The sequence below is a fragment of the Mugil cephalus genome, chromosome 1 (genome assembly GCF_022458985.1).
Source record: "Mugil cephalus isolate CIBA_MC_2020 chromosome 1, CIBA_Mcephalus_1.1, whole genome shotgun sequence".
NCBI lineage: Eukaryota > Metazoa > Chordata > Actinopteri > Mugiliformes > Mugilidae > Mugil > Mugil cephalus.
The window spans coordinates 18333842-18357082 of NC_061770.1; the positions used below are offsets into that span (position 1 = coordinate 18333842).

The 23241-nt window shown below is 43.3% G+C and overlaps 1 protein-coding gene and 1 long non-coding RNA gene across 4 annotated transcripts; both read right to left on the reverse strand.

The window, feature by feature from the left end:
- Nucleotides 1-8468: 8468 nt before the first annotated feature.
- Nucleotides 8469-17762, reverse strand: LOC125020586. 2 transcript variants are annotated; one of them, XR_007114223.1, is made up of 3 exons: nucleotides 17525-17762; nucleotides 12587-12696; nucleotides 8469-11026 (listed from the first exon to the last, which is right to left on the reverse strand). It is a non-coding gene; the product is annotated as an uncharacterized LOC125020586 (long non-coding RNA). The 2 variants fall into 2 exon arrangements; XR_007114222.1 differs by lacking the exon at nucleotides 12587-12696.
- A 2551-nt stretch (nucleotides 17763-20313) lies between these two features.
- Nucleotides 20314-22408, reverse strand: her9 (hairy-related 9). Of its 2 annotated transcripts, none has more exons than XM_047571282.1 (4): nucleotides 21973-22408; nucleotides 21680-21775; nucleotides 21486-21573; nucleotides 20314-21363 (listed from the first exon to the last, which is right to left on the reverse strand). In XM_047571282.1, exons 1-4 carry the CDS (start codon nucleotides 22078-22080, stop codon nucleotides 20780-20782), a joined length of 876 nt encoding a protein of 291 aa, XP_047427238.1. In that variant the 5' UTR covers nucleotides 22081-22408; the 3' UTR covers nucleotides 20314-20779. The 2 variants fall into 2 exon arrangements, with proteins under 2 accessions (XP_047427238.1, XP_047427247.1); XM_047571291.1 differs by having other exon boundaries at nucleotides 20314-21360; nucleotides 21973-22405.
- Between the last annotated feature and the right edge of the window lie 833 nt (nucleotides 22409-23241).

Consider the following 23241-nt stretch of genomic DNA (forward strand, 5'->3'; position numbering starts at 1 on the left):
AGGGCCTTCTTGTTGGAGACACAAAGCCGTTGCTGTGCAATCAGCTCGGTGTAAAATCGCCACTCTGTGGCCTTCACAAAGGCTCACAAAGGCAGGGGGCTGGTGGCTGGGGCGGGACCGCAGCGACACAGCTGTGAGCAGAGCCTACACATCCCAGCTCAATATGGGCTCTCCTCACATCTGTAGCGGCCTGGCCCCTGCTTCCGCCAGGCCCCGGGACAATGGAGGCCCTCGGCCCGACCCCTTTGTTGCAAAGTTTTTCAGAGTTTCTTTTTAGCTTAAATCTTAAATATTTCATTAGGCCTCCTTCTCCCCTGCTCCCTTTTCAGTTTTTTTTTTTGAAGAGGATCGCCGGGACCTCTCGTCTTTATCCCCCTTCGCTGTAGTAACGCCCTGAAGACAACAAAGGATCTCTCTCTGAAACTGTTCAGGACCCGTTGTTAGTCGAAAAACAAGCAGTGTTTAATGAAACGAAGGACGATAAACAATTTTCTGACCTCCTTCCTCAAAAGGGACAGTTTTACTAAGGTGTGGCCTACTATTTATAGTTTGTACATATGTGCATGGGTATGTCATCTTTTGAATTTATTCAGATCCTATTTTACATTTTAAATTTTTGAATGCTTCACCTTTTATCTTGAGGATGTTTCAGTTTTGTAGGCTGCTCCTGAATAAACCTTCAATTCAAATTTGAGTTAGTGTAACCTGTAATACTGAAGCCATTTAAAATACAATACACTGTACATAAAGACAATAATCTATCACTCAGTCAGTTCTATTCAGATGTTAAATTAGGTTACTGGGAGTCAATAGTCGCAACTCAAATGATTGTTTAATAACACTGAACCAGATAACAAAAGCTGAATAATGAAACTTTATTGATACTCAAATATATTCATGGCATATGGCCACATTAGCAGTGTCATTATTAAGTGTTAAGCCACAAGCCGCTCGGCGAATAGAGGGACCACATATAAACGCCGTGTATAGATGAGGTGACCAAACACTCCCATCCAAATATTAAACACTAGTTAATAACTTTTCCGGCCCCGCAGCAGAACTTGTGTCACGATGGACAAAAACGACTGAAAGGGGTTTGTCTTTATGCTAAGCCTTAAACTGGCGTGATTGGACGCAGGGACAAAGAGAAGCTTTTGTGAAAAAAAAAAAAAAAAAAAAAGAAGAAGAAGAATGGGAGGGGGGGTTGATTTATCCAGCACTTTAAGGGACCCTAATGAATAATTCAGTGTTATCATTCAACTTGATGCTCAATTATTATGTTTTTCTTCTTTCTTCACACGTGAGGGACCTCAGCAGACAGGGGGTATCATGCAGGGGCACCTTGGGGGAAGTAATGCGCACACAGGGACAAAACAAGAAAGGCTACGGCGCAGTCACTCCGCTGTCAGCTTGATAAATATAATGTGTCAGCAATTAAAAACTCGTTGCCATTCTTTAATTCAGCCGAGGCCTTGTTAACCGCTCCCTGGCAGGGAAGCTGCCGGAGTAGCCACGGCCTCTGCGACCAGCACCGCCATAATAGAGGCCCCTGCTTTCCCATCCTTTTTAAAACCATGGACATTCCCTTTGGCATGTAAATAAGACATTCATTCGGCAGCACTTTTCCAATAGAAGAAAATGACCATCGATGTCTTTGATTTTCATCTTTTTTTTTTTTTTACCCCCCGGGAAAACAAAGAATTCTATAGTTTCAGATTTTTATTCAAAAAAAGTCTTTTTTGGGCCTTTCTTTGGGAGCATTCTCATGTTAATCGTGTTGACTCAACTTTGTGCAACGTGGCTATACAAGGCATATGAACCCTAGCAGGAGTCCATTACAGAAATGCCATTTAGCAAGCTGTTTCTGTGAGAAAGTCAAACGTTTAAGGGGCTTTTTTGTGCCGACCGGGGACAAGGGTCTCAGAGGAGCAGCAGGAGTCCTTGGAGGCTTCAGTGAAACTAAAGGCCTCTCAGGTCTGAGATAGTTCCCAGCTGAAGCCGAAAGCGTCGAAAATGCAGAAAAGCAGGTTTCTTAAGCAGCGTCTGACTCCTTGTCAACCATGACTGCTACGCTATTTAGCAACTTGCTTACTCTGACACTGGATAAGTGGACATCATTAAGTGGGTAAAAGTGCCCACGCACAAGTTCTCGAAGGGAAAACAACACATTTACGAATGGTTTTCATTTTAAAGCTGCACCAAACAACACAAACAAAATTTGCCACAACTGATAACCATTAAAACCACTGCTTTCTGATAGCCGGGACTGCTAAAATGTGCCGGTTACAATTACAAGCTAAGGCTAAAGTTAAAATAACAACCATATGGTTACGGTGAGGGAACGGCTGTAGCCAGAGTTGACTGTCACTAATATTTTTCTATAATAAATTCACATGAGTTCCAATTGGCAAGAATTATACAGCCTAGAATTACTTTAAGGAGTTTTTACTTGTGGATAATGCTAAAAATTTAAAATATCTTCCATCAAAGTGGATTTTAGGTGCTCAAACTAAAATCAACATTAAAAAAAGTGTGAAATGTGCACCAGTGTATAGTACATAGTATTGGTTAAACTTTAAAAAGAAAGTCAGCCTCTCTGTACAGCTGTCTACATTGTTGCTTGAGTCACTTGTTGAGTCAGATTGCTGAGTTTCCTTCTTCCACGAACCCTCTGAGTGACACACTTTTCTCGCCAAACGGGAAATAATTCAGATGTGGAAACGTGTCTGAACGCTTAATTGTAGGAATTTCAGAGGTCACACTGCTTACTATTCCCAGTCTCTTAACGTCCCTCATCAAGCCCATTCCCACCCAAATGTTGGAATGCGAAATATTCCATTCAGCACTAAATGAGCCAGGTCATCCTGGAAACATTAAAGCACGGAGCAGAATATAAAAAGAATGAAGTATGAACATCTGAATGGTTGCGAGGCTTCATCTGCAGCCCCATACAACCCAACACCGAGCCCCCCTCCTCCTCCTCCTCCTCTTTCTCTCTGCCCGCTCATTATCCCTGTCACACGGGACCAGGGCCCACTTGGCACAGCCTTGTGGACTTAATTGAATTAGACATACCCGCTTGTTTAGGCATTGTGCGGTGGCATGAGAATCTCCCAGCCAGCTCCATGAAGGCAGAAGAAAAGAACGGGATCAGCGGCACTTGTCGGTACATCTGAGGGTTGGAGATTCTCAGGGATCGAAAAACGGAGGACCACCAGTCTCCCATTGTGCCAGGGCTCAGTGCCAAGTGCAGAGCGGGACTCGCCCAGGGGTGTCACTTCACTTAACCCCGAGGTGTGGCAAACTCCTGGCACACAACTAACTCTCAAAGTCTTTTGTGTTGTGTATACAGTGCACTGGAAAATTAACAAGTTTTATCTTTTCCCTCTGTTTGGAGAAAGTAAAAGTTCATACAAAAGCCCGCAACGCAAAACACAAATGAGGTCGACTTGAAGACAGCTAATGAGAGATTAATTTGATTCATTTGGGCGTCATGTTCAAATACCAACTTACCAGAAATGTTCCTGGGATGGTGTTCAAAGACTATTCACTAATGTTTGTAGTGCAGACTGATTTTAAATTGATCTGTATCTGCCATCTGTTTTGCTCGAAGGCTTCTCCTAAAACCATTTGACGCAGCTCTTGACACAAATGACGGCACTTACTGTGCCAGCTTAACCTCGTGACTTCCACCTTTTCCAGCCGCAGTCCTGGAGCTGACTTTAAAGTCAAGAGTCACCCACTCTTTGGTTAGAAGTTTCTTTCTTTCCTCCTTTTTTTTTGCCTTAAAATGGTGAGAAACCTCTTCTAATGTGATTGCCCTTTTCCATTTATCCAAACGGGTTCTAAACGGCGGAGCTACAAGGGGATGCCTCGGCACTGTGACTACATAACGTCACCTCCCTAACCCTAAGGGTCAGGGCCAGATTGACACCACAACCCACATCCCTGATCCTCCTTCAGCCTCTTTAGAGGTGCACCCGGCCGGCAGTAATACGGCCCGCACTTTATTCATTTGGAGATCAGCCAAGCTGAAAAGATAAGCTCTGAATAATTGGAGCCCATGGACCACGGAAAAGCTGATGGGATCTTCCAGTCTTTAACTTTTTCTCCCTCTCTCTCTCTCTCTCTCGCCTCCTCTTTCTTCCTCTCATAGCTGGAGGACGCCCCTTGTTAGTCTCAGGCAGCCAGATGGGCGAGAGAGCAGTGGGATGATCCGCGGTGCTTTAGAGTAGATGGATGACACTGGCTGCAGGGACCTGTCACTCACGTGCAGGGGAAGTGAATGTGGAGGCTAATGAATCCTCCACAGCCACCAGTGGACAAGACGGAGCTGTGTGCGGACACCAGACAGCCAGACAGTACACAATCCTGCCTCCCTTTCAGCCTTTCCTTTTTACACTGCTCGAGGCCTCAGGCCTCTTTCATTCCGGCAAGAGACAATATTTTGTGTAGTTCATTTGAATTTAAGGTGATTTTGGTCTTTGACTCATTGGTTTTAATTTCAAATAAACGCAATTTTTAAACTGAATATCACAGACCAAAGATGTGCATGTGGGTTTTGCAGCAAAAAAAAAAGAGAAAATAATGTAAAAATCACAATCACTTTGTACACTCATGTCAAATTAAGTGTATGTTTTTTTTGCAGTACAAAAGCAATAAAGTTATCTATCTATCTATCTATCTATCTATCTATCTATCTATCTATCTATCTATCTATCTATCTATCTATCCACACTTGACTGATTAAAAAATACTGCAATGTTTTTTTTTTTTTTTTTTTAAAGGGACACAGTTTTGGGGATATTTTTATGTACATTTAAAATTACATTCATAATTATCTTTAAAAAAAAAAGAATAACAAAATCTGATGGTAAACAAGGCGCAGACAGTCTACTGACCTATTTGCGATATATGACTCAAGATAAGTTGTTAATAGAGCAGTCACTCCGCTCTGGGAGGTTGGACACCGGAGACAATAAGACATGAAAATGAGGCGGATTGCTACTGTGGCTGCTGTAGTTAATCATCCCTTTGTCAAATTAGCATTCACCGTGCCCTGCATGGAAGACACCGCAGCAGATAGACGGGGCATCGTTAGCCCCACTGCGCATCAATGGGCTAGCAATGGGGAGGCTGCAGCTATACTGGTAATGTCAGGTCCCAGGTCAGCCTGGTCCAGAGCCAATGGAAACCCATGCTGTGCTCTGCCCGTCCGGTGTTGTCACAACAGAGGAGCCTTACTGTACAAGAGCGGCGGCAGCCTCCTGAAAACAGGCACAACAACAAGACCACACACTCGTTTCTCATTAACATCAGAAAAAGACATGTGTTTTTCTTTTTCTTTTCTTAGCCCCGCCGCTTCATAATTTCTCTCACGGATCCAGTTCGAGTAGCAACAATAACTTTAGTTAAGCTCCGATGACTCGAGAGAAACTACTTCTAAACTACGCCCTGTTGCAGGTTTGCATCTGAATTGTTGGACTCACCGGTTTATTAGCAACAAATTCACTGTATTAAAACTAGTTTAGTCAGAGAAAGTTTTTTCCTCCTCAGCGTGATTTTCTACAACTCAGGTCTTTTTTCTAAAAAAAAATCTCTTTATCACCTATAATTACTTTTGGGTGCCACCATATGTTTTAATAAGTGATTAGAAATATCGCTTTATGCTCTAAAATCGATTCTCAAATCAAAATATAAAAAGATATTTCTGTTCAGTCATTCGAGGTCATGTTTTTTTTGTATGTGTTTGAAACAGCATTTTCACATATTTTGTATGATTGCGTTTGTTTTTTTTCTGTTGTTGTATTAGCTCAGTTGTACAGTAAAAGAGGCCACTACCTCAATATACTTCAGGGAAATCAGTGGTATCGAACATCACTGATTTTAATCCCTTTTTGTTTTTGCCATTTGTCCTGAAGCAATTAATCCAATGGTCCTGCCTACCGAGTGGTAATATGATATACTGTAAGTCCATTGTGTGTCGACAACCTGTGCAACATTCACTGCAGACACGTATCCTTCACTAATATCCATCCTTTGTTGGGCCGCACTTTCACAGAAGCCAGGCACTGTGAAACATAATAATCCTGATTGTTACAATAACATGAGGCCGTGCGTGTGCCACTGAACCGGGCCGCATGGCACGACAAGCTCGGACATGTTTGCAGCCATCGAGTCAAGCAAAATATTTTCTCTGCCCAATCACAAGGGCACATTGCTTCCTGTGCTGGAGACAGCTTCACCCAGTGGCTCCTTGTTTTCCACTAAAACTTGTTTCCTGTGTTACAGGCTATTTTCATGGAAAGCAGCAATAATAATGATTCACTCTCACATGAAATACAAACAGTTTTGAGTCCGACAGAGGAGAGGAAGTTGGCTCTTGATTATTAGAATATAATATTTCGTTTCCCTGCAGCCTGAGAGGTCCTCTGCAGAGACATGTTAATTAAAGCAGATACACTGCCGGTGATAAATACAATGAGAAAGGGATATCCTCTATTCTGTCACTTCTGAATTATGAAGAGCAGAAGTATAATAGAAATAACTGCACAACAATATCTGTCTAATGGTTTGACTGCCTTGTTAAAAACTGTCATGTATAAAGTTTTAAATTTTCCTGCCGGCTCCAATTTAACAAATTTCCAACCGTTTTAAAATGTCTCTTTTATCTTTTAACCACCTGACTTGGGGTGAGTAACGGACAAGAGAATAGACGATCTGCCGACAGCTGAAGTGGCCCAATATTATAAATCAATGCCGGTTTGTAATTCTCTTCAATTAAACAAAGGGCAAACGAATAAAAGCTCATTAAGATGACATGTGAATTGGCAAACAAACTGTTTAATTTGTGTCTTCTGTGTGAAGGGGGCTTTTCCGTCGGCGGGGCTGGGGGCAGCCCAAATTTACATCTGATTGGAGTTTAATGGCCCATGGCTGCTTTTACTGCACGGTTACCGTGGCGACCAAGCTTTTCTCAAGATTTCCAACAGACTAAAATGTCCTTTTTTTGTCCATTTGAAATGTGTCATGCAAACCTAATGGGCCCGGGGCTTGTATGTATCAATTTGTTTCTGTTGCGGGGCCCATGCCAGCCCTGCAATGAATATATGGGCCATTGAATCCCCTCGCACAATGGCCGCAGCTGATGCGGTTGCCACAGAGACACGCCCACACAAAGGGTCGGAATGATGACATATGGTCCAAACCTGCCCAGTCGGTGGACCCCCAATAGGTTGACTGCATTGACGGACAAAACCCCACGTTAGCCATTTATCCGTGCCTACTCATTTCATGGTAAGATAAACTTTTTATAAAGTTTCCACAGCCCATGCACAAGGAGTAAACGGATGGTGAAAAAGCCACCATGTAAAGTGGGGGGAATTCATCATTAAGTGATTAACAAAGGCTTCTTTACCACCTGCTTCTACATTAATACGGACATTAAAGGCCCCTCTTTTTGTTTAAGGTGAAAGAGAAGAGATGGAGGCAAAAAGCATTAACTTAAAGGAGGAGAATGAAGCATATGTCGTTAGTTTCAGCACTATACCGACACCCAGCCCTTCATATGGATTAGACTTGAGCCGCTTTCACTGGCAAGAAATGCCCATTAATGCTCAAGCAAGTATTTTTTTTTAAATAAATTAATAATTTATGAATAATATATCAAATTTCTCATCAAATAAATAAGTCATTTTTACTTCAAAATACAGTAAAAATGTTGATTTAGCCAATGTAAACTAGATACAATTATTCATTAGTATATTTATAGTACATAGTATATTTAGTATTTTATATTCATTGCATACTATATTGTAATTTTGTATATCTGTTTTTGAAGAGAAAAATTCATTTATATCCTTCGCGTGTGTAAATATATGTCGCATGAAATCTGTGGAAAAGTGGAACATGAGAAAGGGGAAACGACACATTATATTTTCAGATCATAAAAGTTAAATCTGTTATGATCTAATGGGGCCCAATATAAAAAAAAAGAATAAAGAAAAAAGATCCTAATAAGCCAACTTGGTAATTTCATCACAGACGCACCAATTGTTTAAAGAGAAAACCCTCAGTGTGCGGACGTGTGGTTAGAAGAGTTCTAATTCCATTAGGAAAGATAAGCAGTGTGAGAACAAGACATTTAAGGGTTGACCTGCTTCATTACTCACCACTGAAATATGTGGTGATGTCATTATGGCTCTTGCATGGTGGAAAAGGGGGTTTTCCTCCACGGGGGGTGCAATGATCACTTCAGGCAGTGCAGAGATCTTCTTTTCACTAGAACCATGGACATGACTTCTTTCGTTTGAGGCATTAAGTGGATTATATTTTATGTAGGAAGGTATAAAACATGGTAAAACAATAATGTAATAAAGATATACCAATAAAGAAACTCAAAGCTAAATATTAACTATATTTGTGCTGAAATGTTCAATGAGAAATCAGTCATTTAAGCAACACAGCCGCTTGTTCATTCCGTGTTTTAATATGTGAGGATTAAAAAACTAGTAACAAATATGTGTTTTTTTTAACAAGTTGGAAGATAATACTAAAGATTTTTCACTGTGAAAATTCTCGGTCATCCAGGTCATGGTACAAAACTAAAATGAGGGCAACTGGACTAAACTGGACAGAGAGTGAATTGCACTTTACAAAGGATGGATCAGAATTTACAACAAAATACTACAAAATAAAAAATTAACATATACAAAAACGAAGCTCAAACAAAGGCAACTGGACTTGTTTGAGTTTTCTTGAAGACACTAATTACACTACTCATCCAAGTGGCTTCTTCAGTTCTAAAAGACTGGTGAGGAGTTTATCTTTTTCTTAGAAACATCTGTGGTTAGTGCACACTTATAATCTCAAATAACAAGGGTCTGCTAATGACCTAAATTTAGAACTGTCATTTACAACTGAACAGTCCAGTTGCCTTCGTTTTTGGATGTGTTCATTTATTTATTTTTTTATTTACAGGCTTAAATTCAGATCCATACATTGTGAAGTGTAATTCACTTAATTTAACGTTGCTCTGGGTCGTATATGGGACAGCAGCAGCTCATTGAGCCAATCAGAGCTCTGTACACGAGTTTGTGTTTGAGTAAATGCTGCATGCAATTCTTCTGATTTCATTGATAAAAGTCATTAGAGGATTCAACATACATAGTGGACACAAACAACACAGCTTTTCAAAACAAAAAAAATTCAGGCGAACCCAACAACTTCTTATTTTTTAACGCTGTGCCAACTGATTACTCAAGAACAATACCACTTAGAGTGATTCTGAATTTTAAGAAAGAAATCTCAGAGTTTTGGCTTTCAAACGAGACCAAGACCATGAATCAGCTCCAACATGTCCATGAACATGACTCAGTTTACTTTGGGTATGTCCTAAATAGGTGTTTTTTGCAAAAAGTCTGGAATAGTTAGAGATTAACTGGGATTATCTGGTCCAGACTGAAACAGTGTCTCAAGACTGTTAACTGTATGACTGTCTGTATAAAAATGGAAAGTAGAGATTGTGTATTTTATCTTGAGATTAGATAGAGAAAACTCCTCAATCTTACTCATGCTACAAAATTGTGAGCATGTTAGCTGGAATTAAGCACAAAGCACGAAAGCAGGAGACTCCTGGGCATACACACAGGAAGAGACAAGCAACGTGTAGCAAAGATAGGTGGAAAAAAAACCTGGCGTTGCAAGTTAAAATAATCATAACTCTTGGCGACGGCTAATGGGAGCAACGTTTATAGCAAGGAAACACCATCCACCACTTTGGACCTGAGGTGGGAGATAAACAAGAGAGTAACACAAGCAACCAGAGCCTGGAGTTCCCACTAGCAACCAACTGTCAGGTACAAACCGATGGTCATGCTGGATTCATAAGCAGATCATCATTCTGTAGAAGATCAATCAATATTGGAAGAGTTTCTCCTGATAAACAAGTGCAGCACAAAATAAAGTGGTTTATTGCGGAAGACACACACACAACTACTCATGACAACACACAGCCAATTATACAATCCAGCATCCAAACTCTGCAGAAGGCAGGTCAAGCCACAGTGTCACTCGCTGTCAGCAAAGTTGACAGGGTGTGAGCGAGAACCGGAAGGAGATCTAACTTGGTTTGATTCGGAGGTGACGGGTCCATCTGGATATGACCTGTCTATTCCCCGATTTCACCCCGGCCATCCGCCCGGCTGTCCCCTGCATGGACGCCCCCATTGACCGCTGTCAAAGAGAAGGACCTGGAGGAGAACATTACCCTGGGAGGTCAGAGACCTCCAGGTGACCCTGCGAAGCCTCCTTGAAACACTTGAGCGAACAAGCAGTGTCCACCGCAGACCTGTTCTGAGCAGGTCAATCTGGAGCTGTCAAACCGGAAACGGAGCGTAAACACACTGTGAAATTTGAAATGAAACATCCGTCTCTATCAGCCACGGTTTGAGTCTCATGCTCTACACTCATTCCCATTTGCCTGACATGAGTATGATTCTGCACAAAAAACACACTGATACACAGTCACCCGCAAACAGTCACGTCCTCTGTATTATCATATGACCAGATTCCCACACATGTGCATGAATGTAAAGACCCCACCCTGAGATCCCACAGTGAGCAGCATTATGCAGAGCTCTCTTGAATTCACACAGAGATCTAAAAATACCCACGAGGGAGGAAATCCCCGCATTCCGCAGCAATGAACCTGCACTACAAAGACATCCCAAACAATTAGCCCTCTCCCGACTCGGAATCATCCCAGACAATATAGGAAGGCTGAGGCATCAGAGAGTTGTTTTTTCCCGGATTGGCTGTTGTGTCTAGGAGTGGAAACCTCTGACCGCTGCTGCTGACTCATGGCAACCGGCCATATGCGAAAGAATAGGCTGCAGCATGGGTTGAAGACATGAGGGGAAACAAACTTGCATCCAAAATGGCATGTGTCCATGGTCTGGCAGGAGATGGTGAAGGCAGGAGTTAGAGGAACGAGTCTGACAGGAAGGTCGCACGCGTTACCAGGCAGCTGTTAACAGTAATAAACAGAGAGGATCAGATACGTGGCAAACGAAATGCATAGATCTTTACCAAGAAAAGAGGTCAGCAAGTTCAGACTGACTCATTTATGCTACGTGACTCTTAATCTTCCTGTGAATCTCTGTTTTACATCATCCTCAGTGTCTGTTGGCACCGCAGGTGACTCTCTCAGTGACAGAGATCCCTCATTTAGACAAAGGTGTTTAATGACCCGTGAGACTTTTATTTCCTGACAGCATGATGGGCGCCGCACCGTCACAACCAAAGGGATGAACTCAATCATACGAGTTGTTATTTTGCAGTTAGCTTTGTTGAGGGGGAATTCGCTTCTTGCAGAGTAAGTGTGGACTTTTTTCAAGATGATATGAAGCAACATCAGAACGAGAATAGAATGTCCGACTATTGCATTGCGTTATTTAATCTTTCTTTGTTTTAGACAAGTTCTCAAACATAACAACACTGACACACGATATTCTGTTATATTCTATTTGGTAGTAATCAACAGTATCAAACAATTCCTGCTCTTTAGGGGTGATTAGACTCTTCCCAGTCCGTCTCTCAATGAGGATCAAAAACACCAATACCTCTGGCTTGATTGACAGCTTAACAAAGGCAGTGGGACAGAGTGATTTGTCAATGGGTAAAAATCAACACAAAGAGCCATTGATTGGCAGGAGAGAAGGGGGCAGAGGACAATGAGCGCGGCTGTGAGATCTCGCAGAAGTGATCAATACTGGAGTTCTGCATGAGGGAACCATCCCACTTTGTGTTTATACAGTCAGACAGAGAGCAAAGATCAGCTATTGTACAGCCAGACTGGGGCTGTCAGTCAACGCAGAGGAGCACTGCAGGGGGTGGCCAAGCATCTTACTCTCGCACTCACACAGACACACACACCGAGACGTTAATTTTAACGCTCACATCAAGCTGAGTGGTTAGAGGTACCAGAAAGAGACTGGCTGTCTTTTGTCACACAGAGAACAATAAAAATATTCTCTTCTGAGCAAATACGTGTCTGAGAATGAGTTGATATTAAAGTACCAGTTCACCCAGATTTACAGAAGTATGTTTTTCCGTGCAGCTGTAGGGGAAACCACAGAAATTGAAAGCAGAACACGTTGAAATGTAGGCTATGTCTCTAATATGTTTGCTAAACTAAGGTTGACTTGCATGTGGTGCTTTAAAATTAATTTATAAAAAAAACTGTTTTACTTTCGAGCACTTATATCAAGTAATATTTGATATCAAGCACTATTTCAAACTATACCAGAGCCAGAATCACAAATATTCTTTATTATTGTGATTTTTGTACTTGACTTTTCTCCAGTGATCAGCTAACTGTTTTTACAGTCACCTGTGAGCTGCCTAGCTAAAACTATCCACCAAGCTAACACTAGATAACGCCTTGATTGAACTGCAGCAGATCTGACAAGGCAAATAGATGTGGAAGAAGGGTAAAGTGCCCAAGACGAAACAACAGAAGGATAGGTTCAGTATTTCCTTCAATACACTATACACTAAAAAATATTAGGAGACCCCAAACTAGTACCTGTGTATTGTAGTATCCATTTGCACGCCGACGATAACACCTTCTACGCCATCAGACCCACTGCAAACTGGGGTTTCCCTCTGATTACAAGATGCTTTTTGCAGATTTTCCTTGTACAAAACACAAAAAAATACAAAACGGTGTGCGCTTCTCACGGTGTTGACATCCTTAGTCTCACCCACATGCTGGGTAGAGATCTGACTGATACAGCTTAGCATTTTTGAAACCAGCAGCAAAGCAGATTGTTCAGCGATACTCACCATCAATGTCCTGTGGAAAATACATAGTTACAGGTGACATTCCCCTAAGCGCTGCGCGTTGTCTTTTAATTGGTTTAATGGTTGTTTAAGTATGTACTGATTCTGAATAAATAAACTAACTATTAAAAGTGGCTAATGCGCTGGTTGAATTTACTGATGCATAATTGCATCAAAATCTATTCAATATAAAAAATAATAATAATCTTTTTGCAATCACTTACAGACAGTTACGGTAAATTCTAAACGCTATATAAGGTGTAGCTGCATGCAAACACATGTTTCAAACAAGCAAAGTCCAACCACGATGAGCGTTCAAGTTCCCCGAAGCCGATCCAAAGCGATACTAGTATCAAACAAAATAGCATCATTTGAATCAACGGTTCAGTTCGAGGTCTGTTTTACATGGACCAATGGAAACACTGTTTCTGGACAAAATAATAGGAGTGATTATCAGTCTCCAGTCTAGTGTGCACCAAAAACAAAATATTATTTTCTTCTATTGTATAGCAGTGAAGGCTCAAATGTCCCACACAGGCTTCCCGGTGGCAAGTAAAACCACTAACTGTCTGCATGGCTACAGGAGAAATGGGAAAATATCTTTTGCTATAAATTGGGGTGAACCGACTCTCTATAACTGACTGAGACAAGTGGGTCTCATAGGAACTACAAGACCAAACATCCCAAATAAAAGAGAAGGCATGGAGACACGAAGATAGAGAGCGAGAGACACATGGCCAGACATTCACAGAGGGAGGGATTCCTTCATGAATGGGCTACAACTAAGAATAACATGCCAGACAGTGCCTCATGTGTGTGTGTTTGCCCTGAGCTAATCTTATCACGGGTGTATTCATCATGAGGCCCGGGTCTCTTCAGCTCTGGAGAGCAGAGCATGGCTGGAGATGAGTGCTGCTGCTGCTGGATGGGTGATCCATCGCAGAGCAATCACCGCCGGCGGACAGAGAGACACAAGACGGCTGCAGGGCCACTGTTTACCTTCTGTCAGTCCATTGTTAAGTACCACTAAAAAGCTGTTTGTTATATCGGCGCAGATAAGAGTATGACAGTGGGGGAGCTGATGTGTGCAGGGGAGGTCGAACGCGTTGACAGATTACGTGTTTTGAGACTTCTATTTATGTCAGAAACAAATGTGATTTATCAAGAAAATGTTTTTTTTCGCTCAGAAATAAAATTGAGCGGTATCCAGTCCAATGAATCTGAGCCATGTCTTTTTGCTTTTGCGGCATATCTATAAATATATATATGTAATAATATAAATGTACTTTAAAAATGTATAATAACAATAGCAGCCTGGCCTCAAATAGCTTTAAATCTAAACAGAGATTTTAGAAGCGTCCCAAAGGGAGAGGTAAAGTTACATTTTTATGATGTTAGACTAGAATAAAGTAATTTATCATGTATTCATGTATTACCCGTGTGGGGAAGGTGTTTACATAGTCACATTGTTGGGATTTGCCTTCCTCTTGTGAACGAAAGTAGCAACACATAACACAAACCATTCAGTTTCAGAACGGAGACTTGGTTCAAAGTTAATCTTAGGGAGGGAGGTCGTAACTATGACGTTGGTTTAACTCTGCAGGAAATTAATATAAGGCAATCTAATGTGTTTTGACGGGATGGAAACTGTGTGTGTACCCAGCTGCATTCTCCGCTCTCTTTGCCCATTCTTTGAGCGCATTTGTTTGCAATGAGCCCATCCACTTATTGACACTCGTCTCCCCTGGCCCTTGCATGACAATCCAGGCAATAAAACCACGAGTGGAGCACACACTGTTCAACAGTTACCATAAGAAAAACAGAAGCAAAGAGGATGAGTGTTTACCTTCCCAGGGCATGAAAAGAGGAGGAGAGGGAAGAAGAAAGAAAAAAAAGACATAACTTTAACGCCCTACTGCATAGGCAACAAAGACACACTGACACATAATCCTTGTTTTCTGTGTCTGCTTGACTGTTTTTTTTTTTTATATCAAACTTTATGGCAAAGAAATAAAAAGAAGCTCATCTAACAACACAATGAGAAAAAGAAGGGCTCAGCTTTTTGAAAAGATGAGAGAACATTCATTTAAAACTGCGGGTCACATCTGCTTTAAGGATTTGCCCCGATATCCACAAAGGACAGGCCACGAGAGATGGGACCAGACACCAGGACATCCTGTTTAGGGGACAATGCTCCCCCCCCTCCCCTCCCGTCTCTACAGCACTAAAGTGATAATTCTCCAGCAACAGTGGGGCTGTCACCACCTAGCTTAGCCAAGGTCCAGAGGGGACCGCAGGTCTCCGCTCGCTGGGATAGCTGGCCAGGAAAGGGAGCTTTTCAACACGTCCCAGATTAGAATATCCTTTCGTCAAACACACTTGTATTTCATCTGTTAAATGGAAACCAGGGACTCGTCAATCTTCCGCTTATAATCTGATAGGAAAATGTGTAGGATGCTAACTTTGCATTTTTTTTTTCCTGTAATGTAAAGAACGAAAAGTGAACATCCGCGTTTTGTTCCTGAAACTGGACGATCAAGTTTAAATCATGTTTCGGGGCAAATGATTAAAACTCAAGCAGTGGAACAAAAACTGTTGAGCAATTTATGACATGACGACAGGGACGGAAATCAGCTCGATGTGAGAGCACTTGAAGAACGAGGGATGCTTTTCTTTTTATTTACATTTACTATTGAACACAAACTTTATCTTCTATATAACAGCCCCGTCCACATCACCTATACATATACACATATCGTCCTTGCTGCTCTTTTCATATTCTCCTCCCTTATTATACTCTATTCAAACTGAGAGCAATGTGTGACCTAAGTCAAATTCCCTGAACCCGATTCTCAATGAACTGAACCGCAAGTGCAGACTAATATAAGCATTAAAAACTCACAAGAGACTGGCACCTCTGGCCACAAGTCCGGTCGATACTAGGTGTCATATATTTATATATATATATATGTTACGTATTTTGCATTTTCCATGCATGATGCCTTGGTGAAGTAGGTCAAAGGCTGTTTCTCACAGTCTCCTAACCACACAGTGCACAAGTGTTAAACACTGCAATCACCCACACAAACACCAATAGGAGAAGAAGAGGACAAAATACACTCACACACTCAAACAACAGGGGCGGACAGAGGCATTTTGGTCAGACATATGAGTCACATCATCCAGTATGGTGTCTCAAGTGTCAAACCGGGGGCATGTCCGGGCATGCAGTTAGACACGAGGTGAATCACACACACACACACAGGCTCAAAGACCTGAATGGGACCGTACTTGCTTTCGACACTAGATGGCGATACTGAGTTATTTACCTCAGTGATTTATTTTAATCAGTCTTACTAGCATTGAACATTGAACTATGAACTTTTTTTTTTTTAATCATTATACTTTAAACCGGTATCATAACTGGATTGCAACAGAACATCCATTAAACAATATTTTATGTTGTTTGGCACTGAGTAACTTGTTTGATCTAAAATTATCCTCAATATTTATCTGACATGTCATATCCGCAAAACATTCACGTCTAACTTCGCGGTCGAGATAAAATTAGTAATAAGAACAATTCTTTCTTTATTTTTGTACTGACTTTTGTTCAAATATAACAAATCAATTCTCTTTCTTTTTGTTACAAAATAAAGTATCCTCTATCGACACTAATTGGTTATTTATGGAAAGACTGTTTAAACTCAGGGGTATCTACATTGCTCCAAGCTGTTTTATTTTCACAACTCCCACACCACTGGCTAAGTATTTACCTCAGAGACTAATGCTGCTGAACTCTGAACCAGACAAAAAATAGAGCAACAGCTGCCAAAGCTGCAGGGGAAAGACTGGGATGACCCCCCTCGGTGGATAAAACATAAATAAAATGTGTCCAGATTTGAAGATGGGACTCGGTCTAGGCCACCTATGAAGTCTGCGTGCGGGGTGACCTCTAGCCCTGTCAAGAGGACCCTTTACTTTCTCTTGTGGAATCTGCACCAGCGGCAAAGGCTGTAAGCCACAGGCCTCCTGCCATGAAACTGAAGAAGCTGCTGAAAAGCCAAACCTGGCTTCAAACGTACACTCTGCAGACAGGCTGCGAGGATCAACGGAGCCCACGCGGCACCCGGATCCTGTGATATTTGATCAGGCTTGACACGTCCCATTGCGTTTGCAAACCCTGCCTCACCTCCTCCGTCTGCACACACCCAACACCTCACACCCAGTCCAAGGGATAAGTGGTCCCCTGCTATAAATACAAAGACAGGATGGAAGCGTTAACGTAGCCGAAAAAGAGCAGGCAGTGGGAGGAGGAAGCAGAGTAAATCATTAAAAGCAAACACTTGTTAATCAGGTGGCAATGAGCTAAACGTGAGGCGACAATGAAAGCGTTCATTATCAGTGGATTTAATCTCAAGTGTTTCTGCATGCACTTCACTTAAGGCGCCTTTCCAAACAGACCCCTACAGATATGTCCATTTTCCTGAGTTTCAACACCTTCATTTTTATCGCGGCCCCACCCCTCTTTAATCTGTCCGTCTGTCTACCCGTCCTTATCTGCCTCACCCTTTCACCCTCCCTTCTCAAGAAAACAGGTGCAAGGAGAGTTTCCACACAGAGACCGACGCTTATGCGCACTTTATGCCTGAGGCCTGCTCCTGCCCTGCCTATCCCTTACCAGAACCTGTGGCCAAAGTATGCAGAACATTTCCTTCTGTCCTCGTAGCTGCAGCGTCTTCAAATCGGGGAGCAAATATAGACCGTCATCCATGTGAAAGTCGGAGCAGCGGCTCTCTCAAGCGCAGACAATGTGCCAAATATCTCTGCACTGACCTACATAAAAGAAACAATATTCAGAACTCTAGTTATGACTTTTGTTATGAACCCATTATTGGCACATGTTTGCCTACCACAGGTTTAGGTTGGTAGGTTGAAATGTAGGTTAAAGACGGCCTTACTCTCTTCATTCAGAAAACACAGCTATGATACAGTGATAAACTCTTGGCACAGAAAAAGCAGCCGCGTGTTTATCTGTGCCCTGCTTTCTAATGCCCTCACACTGAAAAACAACATTAGGGAATAAGAGATAAATGTTGCAGCCCCGCCAGAGAGATGTAACACGCGGTAAGTGGCTGTAGCAGAAGTTGCATACTAAATAACATCTAGCCAAAACCAGGCCTAATGCAACAATGGGTCCTGAGAATTTGGAGGGAAACATGATGTTAAAGGTTTGGCGGCAATGTTGTGTGCGCGTTCCTCCATTCAGTCGCTAATGAGAATGATAATTTGTGGCTCCTCTGATGACCCCCTACCCCCACATCAATAGTGACTTCTCCCAAGGGACGCGATGGCGCAGGTCCCCGAGGGACATTCAGTCCTCTGTAGGAATCCTTTTCATCACTACCGAGAGGTTCCCGCCGGTTTGGTTTCGATAGTCGAAACCGCCTCGACTCGGACCTGCAGCTCATTCATCTGAACAATATAACAGTCTGACGATGTAGTTTGAAACTTTAAAAAAAGCCCGAATCTGGATGCACGAGTCTGAGTGCAATCTGTGAGAATGTTTCTTTATCCCATCAGTGTGTGTTTGCAGAGCAGACCAAGTAGCTTCACCCTGCTCTGCAAACCGTTTCCAACATGCTGCCGTGAAAATAGGATATGCTTCCCCCGAGATCCCTCATGTTTACAGCGGACCAGGCGCCCTTCTTGGCGGCGCACGCGTGTGTGTTCGCCTCCTCACCTCCGCAGAGCGGCTGCACGACCCGGCCTGCCAGCGGGGATTTACTGACTGGCTGTGTGCCCGGCCGCAGGCAGACTAGTTCGCTCGGTTCTCACGACCTCAGTTCCACAAAGGCATCTCTGAACTATTAACTCAGACACGAAGGCAGTAGGAACAACCGCAGAACCCACACATGCTGCCAACTGGTGTTTCAGTTTGTCTCCTCGCAAAAGGAAGCGGCTCAAGCATCACTGGCAGTGGGGTTTCACTATGCCATTTACTGACGGTGTCATCTGCAGGGCACGGGCACCCAGGAGGGTGAAACCAAGAACGCAAGTACACGAATCAGCAAGGTTCTCCAACTGTAAAGGGACGATTAATACCAGGAGTTGTTATCGGAGAAAAACACCCAACACAAGTCACGTATGCCATGCCACTGTCAAACGAGCAAATATCTCGTTTCTTAAATAGCTTATTACTTCATTACACTTTATATTTCTTCCAGATTTTTTTCTTAATGAGTGCTTGCTGCAATAGTATTTTTTTTGTTTTTAATGCCTACCAATTTCTGCATACCACCTGAAAGTCCTAGAAGGCGGTGTTGTGAAGAATAGGAGACTTTCTAGCACGGACAGCTTACTGGGTATATTTGCGCACATAGTTTGCGGGCCAAATATTTTGAACCGAAGAAATCGCAGAGAATGTTTATCCTGTATGCGCTTGCGGTCAGGTCCAAGAAACACGCTCAAACCATCTTACTTTTGGCCTGTGCCGCACCGAAGGCGCGCCGGAGGGGTATTAAATGTTGAGGGGTTTCGACCGGCGGTCACCAGGCTGTAACCTAATCCCATGTACAGGGGCCCGCCGACTGCAAGTGGCTGACACACGGCTAGCACCATGCCGCCCGACACAGAAACGCTGCCCTGAGTTCCGGACCCCACTAACCGGGGGAAGATAAGTTTACACGAAGGGATAAACAGAAACTGCGAGGGAGAAGGAGAGGGAGACCTTTAATAGCTGCGAAGAAAAGGCACCAACACAGACGCGGAGCAATTTGAGTGATGGTGTCAGTGAGTGAGTGTACGGGCCAGTTAGGGGAATAAGTCGTAATCAAATTTCAGATGTTTTCCAACGTGCGGTGTATGTCTATTTATCTGCCAATGTTTCCTGATATGAAAACAAAGTTTAACCAAGTTCCCTCCTTTATAGAGGTGAGGGCCCACTGGGAGTGGAATTGAACAATTGATTCACAAAAGGAAGCGAGGATCCTTCCATATTCTCCTTTCACTGAGGCAATCTGTTAGTGACATTAACCCCTGAGCGCATTTCCCAGGCTCATGAATAGGGTTTAAGACTTCTTAAAGCTCCCGCTGCATACAGGATGAGACCCTTTTCAAACCTTTAATTACCTTTATAGCAATAGAAAAATACACCCCCATTGTCCCCTGGACCATTCCGCTAAGGGCCAGATGTAAGGAGCTCCCGCCAAACTGGTGACAAGCTGGTCACTTAAAACATAGTAGATGAAATGATGCAGGAGCTCAGGTTGGAAACATAACTGATACGTTGTATCTTTGTTTTTTCTACTCCCTCGGCAGGTCAAAAGAAATGTCTCACTGCTTTGCACTTTCACGCATGAGACATAACTTTTACGCACGTCCTTAGAAGACTAAGGAGTGACCGAAAAGGCTTAAATGGATTATAGCAGGGCTTTAAACCCGTGAGAGAAACAGGCTGTAGACAAAACATAAATTTATGAAATCTCATTTATTAAAACAATGGGTCAACGCCCAACTTCAGTTTTTCTTTTCAACACAAAACAACAAAGAATATAAAACACAGCTTTGGTATAACAATCGATAACACCTCTGTACAAAACTAAACCTTTTCATAAAAAGTACTTCATAACAAAATGTTCCTATAAATCTTCCATCTGTTTACCACTGAAATCCAAATGTTGGAATCAACAATAAATTATTAAAAAAAAAAAAAAAAAACGAAAAAAAAAAACGAAAAACAAAAATGTTTAAGATAAACTGTTCCATAAAACGAAACAACAAGAACTACTCGGCGGTATTAAGTGGTTAGAGTTACCATCCCGTAGCGGTAAAGTCACGGGTTCAACCCCCGCAACAGTTGTATGTGCAGTCAGTTAGAAGTTTAAACTGGAAAAGTAATGCAAACTGTATTCACACGAGTCTCTCATCCCTTAAGCTACCAAGGCCGCCACACAGGCTCGCTGCTCTCAGATCCGGTGCTGACCCCCACGGGGCTGACCGCCTGGGACCCCCCGGAGAAAGACGTCATGCCGTGGACTGGAGATGTTGCGGTCGGTGCTGACCCGCCGTGAACTGGACTAGCGTTAACCGCAACAGGAACTCCTGCGTTCGCGTAAAGGGGAATGACGGGCGCTGTGGCGGAGGCAAAGGCCGGGTTGGGGATCAAAAAAGCGAACTGTCCGTCGGTTGCGGGCACCAGCTGAAACCCACCAAACACCTTGGGGGAGACGGCCTCGGCTGGACTGAGTTTGGAAGCCATGGCGGCACCGCTGATGGGCAGAGTGGATGGGAGCTGCACGTGGAGAGGCTGAGCCAGGTGCGCCTGCTGGGACGGTGACTGCTGAGGGTAGTTCATGGACATCATCTGGCTCATGCAGCTGGACAGGTGGTTGAGGAGCCTCGACCTCACCTCCGTGTTCACCCCCTCTGAGGTGGACAGGAAGCGGGTGACCTCATTCATGCACTCGTTGAATCCGGCTCTGTATTTACTCAGGACCGTGGCATCTGCCGAGAGCGCTGCTGGCAGAAAGAAAAAAAAAAAGAGAAGATATAAATATTTGTGGCTTCGTGACTCTTTCAGAAAGTCGTTGCACGTCAATGATTTTTTTTTCTCATCCACTTGCATGATTAAATAAACTTACCGCTCATCTGTACGCGCTGCAGGTTCCTCAAGTGCTTCACTGTCATCTCCAGGATGTCTGCTTTTTCCAACTTGGAGTGCCTGGAGCTCTGCAGGAAGTAACGAGAGCAGTTTAGTTTATATTCAAGGCACACTTAAAGCGAAACGAAGAATAAAGACTCGGTATAAAAAAGAGATTATCCAAACTCAACTTACATCTTTTTTGAGTGCGTCCAGGATGAGTGTCTTGAGCTGCCCGAGGCTTTCGTTGATTCTGGCCCTCCGGCGTTTTTCCATGATCGGTTTGGACGACTGCAAATAATATGAACAATTCTACATAAGTATTTTGATTCCAATCACAAGTATCGACTTGATTGTCGATACCAAGCCACAATCTTGCAATCTTAAACTTGTCGACTCAATGACAAACTTTAACAAAACTTCTCCCACTGGGGAATCAAACAATAGTTTTGCTTGTAAAAAAATAAATAAATAAATAAAATCCTTACTTTTCTATGCTCGCTGGCATTTTTCGGTTTGTCCGGTGTGTGAGATCCATTAGCAGGGGCGCCAGCAATCGGAGATGCCGTCTGCTTTTCCATAGTGTCAGCTGGCATTGTTGATCAAAGCAGGTAAATACAAATGTATGCGTAAAGAAGTAAATCCTCTCTTGGAAGCGCGGGGAAATGGTAAAAAAAAAAAAAGGAGAATCACTTGGTGCCACTGCAGGACGTGTGAGATAAGCCCGACGGTCGAGTCCCACCGATGATTCTTGCCGTTTGTTATCACTGAGCTGTCATTTGAGTGCGAGGAGCGTGCGGTGCGGTGCGCCGTGCAGAGCGACTCTCCACTTCTGCCGGAGACACACGCCGCGGCGCTACTTATAGACGGCTCGCGTGCTCCCGGTTCGTGTGAAACCCTCTCTGCATTCTTTCCCACACTCGCCTCAGCCAATCGCAGCGCGGACTCACCCATTGGGCGCGGGGCAGACCGCTGATTGGTCAACACCCCCGCGGGCCGTCAGTCACGCGCTGCTCAATCAGCCCTGCAGGGACAAACAACAAAGCGGAGCGAGCAGCGGCAGCAGTAGAAGAAGAAGAAGAAGCAGCGGCGGCGGCGGCGGCCGGGCTGTGAAGCGATAAGGGGGGCGGGGGCTGAGCTGGATGTTTGCTTCCAACTTTGCTCCGTGCTCGTAAAAAAATGTTACAACGTTTTGGTGTGTTTGTGTTTGCAGTACTGGCTGAGAATCTTACGAAAGGCTGTCAGCAACCCAGTCTTTACACTGAGCATAATATTTATTTGGATGAGTATAGATGACATGAATTTAATGAAACACATTATTAAATTACTTAATTAAGGCTTCTCATACTTCAAATTGATGTTTTATAAATCTACAAACCCATATGTCTTTTTAGCCATTAGTGTTGATACCAACAATAAAATGTCCTCTCCCCCTCCCCCTCAAACTTGAAAAGAAATACACTTTAACTGTTCTCAGACTCCTCTTGCGCCTCCAAGGAGACGACATCTGTAATGGCACGCGAGGCGGTTAGCAGCGGCACGCACTAAGCCAATGGCGTGCGGCCACTTTATGCAAATGCGAGCAGAGCGAGCTGCGATTGGCTGCGTGAACGGCTCCCTGTCAATCATCCCGGCGCGGGAGCCGCTCAAAGAGGAGGAGGAGGAGGAAGAAGAGGGAGGAGGCACATCTGTCCGCGTGCCATTCGCGCACAGTCTTCTGCAGTCTACACAGAGCACGTGCCAAAATTTGAAGATTA

What these genes read in the sequence shown, in the direction of transcription:
- her9 (XM_047571282.1), bottom strand. Translation starts at nt 22,080, where the DNA reads ATGCCAGCTGACACTATGGAAAAGCAGACGGCATCTCCGATTGCTGGC. An exon ending in ATGCCAGCGAGCATAGAAAA is followed by an intron (nt 21,776 to 21,972) that starts GTAAGGATTTTA and finishes TATTATTTGCAG; the next exon opens with TCGTCCAAACCGATCATGGA. An exon ending in GCAGCGCGTACAGATGAGCG is followed by an intron (nt 21,364 to 21,485) that starts GTAAGTTTATTT and finishes TCTTTCTGCCAG; the next exon opens with CAGCGCTCTCGGCAGATGCC.